Source organism: Malus sylvestris, chromosome 13, assembly GCF_916048215.2.
Source record: "Malus sylvestris chromosome 13, drMalSylv7.2, whole genome shotgun sequence".
NCBI lineage: Eukaryota > Viridiplantae > Streptophyta > Magnoliopsida > Rosales > Rosaceae > Malus > Malus sylvestris.
The window spans coordinates 30,190,734-30,197,520 of record NC_062272.1 but is presented as its reverse complement, the minus strand read 5'-3'; the positions used below and the strand labels follow the sequence as shown (position 1 = coordinate 30,197,520).

At 41.4% G+C, this 6,787-nt stretch overlaps 1 protein-coding gene across 1 annotated transcript; it reads right to left on the bottom strand.

Annotated features, from left to right (window-relative positions):
• Window positions 1–3,023: 3,023 nt before the first annotated feature.
• Window positions 3,024–3,899, bottom strand: LOC126595419 (uncharacterized). Its single transcript, XM_050261723.1, has one exon. It carries the CDS (start codon window positions 3,897–3,899, stop codon window positions 3,024–3,026), a length of 876 nt encoding a protein of 291 aa, XP_050117680.1.
• Between the last annotated feature and the right edge of the window lie 2,888 nt (window positions 3,900–6,787).

Sequence of the window (6,787 nt, the reverse complement as noted above, 5' to 3'; positions counted from 1 at the left end):
CAACGCTCTATTAGCAATCAAGACCTTGGCAGCCATGGGTGTCTTGTCCACCAATGCTCCCCCCGCCGAAGCATCAAGCATTTGACGTTCTAGAGGTAGGAGACCCTCGTAGAAGTATTGCAACAGTAACTCCTCCTTCATCTGATGCTGTGGACAAGAAGCAACAAGTGATTTAAATCGTTCATAATATGTAGGAAAAGACTCACCTTCTTCTTGCTGAATTCTGCTTATCTTTTTGCGGAGGAGGATGATGCGAGAAGTTGGAAAGAACTTCTCCAAGAACGCTCTCTTCATACTTTCCCACGATGTGACAGTTCCGGGAGCTAACTCATATAACCAATCCTTGGCTTTATCCATCAAAGAGAATGGAAAAGCCTTCATCTTCAAGATATTTCCGTCAACATTGACGGGAGTCATACTAGAGCAAACTACTTCAAATTCTTTCAAATGTTTGTTAGGATCTTCCATGGACAAGCCATGGTATTTAGGAATATGATGAAGCAAACTTGACTTTAATTCAAACTCATCCGTCTTACCTTGGGCAGCCATGGGGTATTGAATGCACAAGGGTGCGGCATTATCCAAACCCGAGGCGGAAAGCTCCTTGAGTGTACGATTGTCCATGGCCATGCCTTGGACTTCTTCAAATATCCCTGCCGTGGCTTCTTCCTCCTCTTCTTGGACGTTTTCTTCAAGGTCAGATTCGGAATTGGGTGGATGGTGTTCTTGCTGGTTTCTAGCTCTTCTTAACTTCCTCTCAAAATCGTCGTCAAAATCCAAGATGTTTGCACGAATCGGTTGAGAGCTTCTAGTCATACATTAGTACCTAAGAAACAAGAAACAAAATTAGGTCAGAAACTTAAACAAAGTCAGAAACAAAGTTTAATAAAAAAAACAAAAACAATCCAAGGGATTAGCAAAATTGCTAATCCCCGGCAACGGCGCCAAAAATTTGATGCGAAATATATAAGCACACAAATTAAACCCTCTTTTTGTCAAATTGTAGCAAAGATGTAAGTAGGGATCGTTCTAAACCGGGGATTAGGAGGGATTGCTAAACACTTGGAAACTGACTTAAAAACTCAAAAACAAAGTTTAAAACACTAAACTAGACTCAAAGAATGCAAAAGTAAAGGTTAAAACACTTAAACAAACCTAAAACTCAAAACAGCAACTAGAAGGCTCAAAACTGCCTAAAAACCACTTTCTGGGCAGTTTTGAGCACCTACACTAATTTGGACGAAATTTGATGAAAACTTGAATCAAAATACTTAGAAACACAAATCAAAACACTTTCTAACTAATCTAAGACTTCAAATTAAAGGGAGATTTGTTTTGGACGAAAATTTAACACAAAACAGAAACTTGAAACTAAACAGATTGTAAAAACGATTTTGGTGAAATAGATGGATAAAAGGCTAGTTAGGAGGTTCTTCTCCACACATGTCACACTTGCAAACAAAACGATTTTCAGTTGTTCTTCCAATAAATTATAAATACTCAACGCCCCAGATTAACCGTGAATTGCACTAATTAACCCTCAGTTTTTCCACAAGTTATTAAGTTGGATGATTGCATACGACAACCCAAAACATTCCCTACAAGTTCCCTACATGAATTGCATAATAGAGATACAAGCAAGAATCATTACGTTCTATGAAAAACATAAGCATTGACGAAGCATTTGTTACTATGAATTGCATGAAACTTATGCTAAGAATTCATTCAACGCGATCGTTTTCAAGCGATCTTCACTACTTGTGATTATAAGATTGTAACTATTAGGTGAAACTCCCTCATAATCTAGCATCATATTCATGCATGAAAACTAAGCGTGCACTCTCAATCAACATACACAAATAAGTTATCAATCAAATAGATGAACGAATTGAATCCATAACTCATGAAATAACAACTGAATGTAATCGAATCAAATTGCAAGCATGTACATGGTTTCGAATCACCCCCCAACTAAGGGGGTTTAGTTCCTCATACTCACAACACAAAGTTTATTGCATTGAAACATCGAAGACATAAGAAAGATTACACCTAAAATGCCAAAGAAGTCCACTTTGAAATCTGCACAGAAAGCTCCTCTTTCTTCTTCTCCTTGCTGCGGCAGTGAGGGTTTAGGGGCTGTTTGGATGTGATTTCGGTTTAGGGATGGATTTGGGATGATATGGTGGTTCGGAAAAGGGTAAGGGAGGTGTATGGTGGTGCGGCAAAGTGGGGTAGGTTGCTGGAATGGATGAGTGGCGGCTGGAATGGATGGATTTTGGGTGATGGTGGCTGCGGCAAAAGGTGGGGAGAAGGAGAGATGATTTTCTGATTTTGTGGAGAGGGGAAGATGTATGCGGCTAGGGTGTAAGGGTGGTATATATAGGCACTTAGAAACCCTAATGAAATCAGATTTTTAACAATGGGCTAGGGTTAGGTGCGGCTTGGGTTTAGGAGAAATGGACTAGGGTTTAACATGGCAGATTTTAGATGATTAGGCCCTAGGGTTCGGCATGGGTTGAAGGTCCACAAGGAAATTTGGGTTTAGGTCATCTAAAAGCCCAACGCCAAGAATAGAAACTCTCGAAAATGGAAACCTCCAAGAATAGAAACTTCCAACTTTTAGAAACTTTGGTTGCCAATTCCGATTTAGGAAAGATCGACCCAAAATGGAAACTTTTAGGCTTAGCTTTCCTACTTCAAGTAGGAAACCTCAAATCATCAACTCTTCAATTCCATCCCAACCTTGCGTTCCAAGCATGTCCTTTTCAATTCAAGCTCACTTTTTGCTCCAAAAGCTCCAAATTGCATCATTTCATGTAATACGTCCGCTAAACCTGAAAACACAAGAAAGTAGCTTAAAAGATTACTTTAACGAAGAAAACATAACAAAGATGCATAAGAACTAGCTAACTAAGGCGCATAAATATGCCCCTATCAATATTCGTGCGAGTCACCTTCATCTCCTGCCTCTTCAGAAGCATCCGAATGTCGAGGAAACAAGCATGGGCGTTGAGGAGCTAAAGCTATAGGTCTATCTCGCAAAGGAGTGACACTCGCACAATCAAATGGGAAGAATTGGTACCACTTGCCGTCCCTAAATTCTCATAATATACCTTTGACCACCAACGTACGTAAACACGGGTTACTAGATTACTCTTGAATTCGTCCTTGGTCGGCAGGGTGATAGAAGCATTTGTACATTCATGGGTACATGACTCCCAATGCATATACATGGCTTGCAAGGATTCTGATCGAGCTTTCTCCCTCAACGTGCCTGGCACATTTTGGACAAAACCAAATTGCCTACTAAAGCGGTGAGGACTGTACGGCTGAACAATACATCGGTCTTCTTGCCGCAAAGAAACATACCCTGAGCGGAGACTTATAAGGTAAGACAAGTCTGAAAAGTGGATATGCGAATCATCTATGATGTCTCGCCGCACCGTGCCAAACCTCACCAGGCGATCCATCTTTAATCCTTCACAACTTCTAAATAATGTTTGCGTTTGCTGATCGTCGAGACGCTTCGCAGAAAACACGCCAGAATACTTCGTCATCAAAGGTCCCAGCTTGACTACGGAAGGCCCAGACTTGTCTAAAGTTGACGAAGAAAAATGAGTACCAAAGTACTCACCCAACCAACCGTACACATAATGGTAAGGAAGTACCCCATCACGATCTTCAGTGCTTGCCAAGTCCGAAACAACTCTTAAGCCGTCGTAAATATTGGCTAAGACCGGTATAGCAAGGCTAAAAGATTCGCCTGCAGCCATCTTGCTAGCAACTTTGAAGACTCCAGGACGAATCAAGTTGACATCGTCTTTAGGGAAGACAAACTTACAAAGCCAACAAGCTAAGAATGCAGCTAAGTAAGATTCTTCCAAGTGCTCTAACGCCATGCCGAGATCCTCAAATGTCCTTAACTCGTTAGGGGTACGGCGCCTAGCTAGACCAATGATGCCTGACAGATCAGAATCTCCCTTAGGCCTGGTTATTTTGTTACGACCATTTTTTTTTCGAAGGCCTCTTGTACTTCACGGCATCCCAATACCAAAACCGGATCCACGAAGAAATCTTCACGCCTGACTTACCGGGGGCCTCTTGGAAAAGCTTATGGTACGCCCAGAACAAATAGCGGCAGCTCGCAGGCAATCCTCGACTGTTGCGACAAGAAAACTCCTCCACACTAGGAACAAGCACTGAATGACGGAAGGATGGCGATCATAACTAAGTGAAATCCCTAGCTTGTGGAGATCCCTAAGTGAAATCGACATCTCCCCTCGAGCCGTGTGAAGCGTGTTGGTCGCTGAACACCAATGCTCAAAGAATGCACGAATGACGGAAGGATGGCGATCATAACTAAACAAAGATGCGTATACAGCATGATAAAGGCCTGTGTTGGTAAGTACATCTTCAAGACATCTTCAAGCCATTCCCAATAAAACTCAACGAAGGCGGCTCCTCCAGTAGTCGACAGGGTGCTATTCTAAGCTATAGCTCCGCTACGGATACGATCACTAAGAAGTTTAGACTTAACCAAAGGGTTGGCACGATCATGGTGCAAAGAGTTCAAGATAAGAATCCTCGATCTGCACACCTTCCTCTTTGTAGTTGGTCGAACGGAGTCTACCAGCTCCCAAGATACCTCAGAAGACCACGACTTAATATGCATGGAGTTGTCTTTTATGGGAAGAACAAGTGCCTTAGGGCCAGTCAATGGCGTAGAAAGCTTCAATGTCGTTCCACTATCTTGTGGATCACCTTCCTTCGCAAGAATGGTGATGGTGTTGTTTTTAAAGCACTTAAGAAACACCATGACTGCAACGGAAAAGTCAGCCACAAAGCTTGAATAGGCACGGCAAAGTGGGCAGCTACAAGACAGTCCTTCAAAGCACGTTACAGTAGCAAAGAAACCAAAATGCCACACAATCGCACTACGCAACCGCGTAGTGACTACGCAAACAGTTTCCTGCACCGCACGGCGACGTCATCGCCAAAAGAAAACTGTGACCAAAAGGCATTACAAAGCAAAGCCCCGCTGCAGTCTCTTGCACAGAATCACACGGCAGCGCACCACACAGCGAAACTCCGTTGCAGTCTCTGGCACAAGCACAGCGAAACTCCGTTGCAGTCTCTGGCACAAGCACTAGGCAACCTGCTCACTCTGCCACCAACAATCACACCTCTGAAAGCTTCATGAGGGTCCCAGCATAATGCTCTGCCTTTTTTTAAAAAAAATTAAGGATTCCCAGCATCACAACAAAGAAATCCATCAGTGAGGGCACAAACACATTGTGCATAAAAATAGACACATGATATGGTATTATATGTGTGTGCGTATATGGGTGTGTGTGCATATATATATATATATAAGACACGGCAACCAAGTTCCATATACAAATATATATAATGTGTACACAATAATGGTGACGGGACGTTCAAAACTTCGACATACATACATACATATATATATATATATATGGCTTGAAAGGACGCAAATAGTGATGGTGATGGGACGATTGAAGGAATATATATATATTCTAGCATCATAAACAGATTATATATATATATGAGGAACAAAAAAAAAAAAAAAAAAAAAAAAAAAAAAAGCCTAAAACATACCTAAAAGCTTGTTGTTGCTGCACCACGATGTCAACCATCTGCCTCCCTCTGCTCCATCTTCCGCTCATTGCCAAAGCACCATATAGGGGTATATATAGGAAAAAAAAAGAGAAGGTGTTAGCCAAAAAAAAAAAAAAAAAAAAAAAAAGGGGTTTCAGGAATGGTGCGGATTGCACCATATGAAAAAAATAATATATAAGAAATAATGGGTGGGATGGTGCGGATTGCACCATATGAAAAAGAGAAAAAAAATAAAAAAATTAATATATAAATAATAGGGGGGATGGTGCGGAATGCACCATCTGAAAAGAAAAATATATATAAAAAAATAGTGGGTGGTGCATGATTTAATAAAAAAATAATAAATAAAAAAAGAAATAAAAAAAAAAGAAAAGAAAGGGATGGTGCGGATTGCACCATCTTAAAAGAAAAATATATAAAAAAAAAAATAGTAGGTGATGCATAAAAAAAAAATGCATTGAGAGAAGTAAAATCCATTTTATTTATTTCTCGGGAAAGATTACATAAATTGCATTCGACATGCAAAAAAAAAAAAAAAAGAAATTTACAAATGTGCAAGCAGCAAATATAAGGGGGCCTTCATTGATCAGATGGCGCCTTATCACTCGGCGGAACTCCGGGAAGAATAGGAGCCGGTGGTTGATCATTTGTAGCTTCATTACGCGGTACAGCCCCAGAAGACGAAGGCAAATGTTGTTGGAACAAACCCACAAACCTCTGATGATCAAGTAAAATCTGACCATCGGATTCTTGCATCTGGTCAATCTTCCTCTTCATGTTTGTAGCATAGTTATGCGTAAGCTTGTGTAACTGTGTATTCTCATGCTTAAGCCCTCTAATCTCCTGTTTGAGACTCATCACTTCAGCCGCCAATAATTCAACTTGACGGGTTCGAGCAAATAGGCGTTGGGCCGTATTAGACACAGAACCTGCACACTGCACACTCAGAGCCAGAGAATCCTTAACAGCCAACTCATCAGACCGTTTGGAAAGCAATCTATTATCTTTGGGAGTGACAAGGTTCCGAGCCACCACCGCAGCGGTCATATCATTCTTCATCACCGAGTCCCCGACAGTAAGAGGACCAGTAGGGGATATGAAGGATGGGCGCCATATGTTGTCTGGAGAAGGCGGGATTGCCTCT

Excerpts from the sequence above, each read along its gene's own strand:
- LOC126595419 (XM_050261723.1), bottom strand. The coding sequence starts at position 3,899 with ATGGCGTTAGAGCACTTGGAAGAATCTTACTTAGCTGCATTCTTAGCT.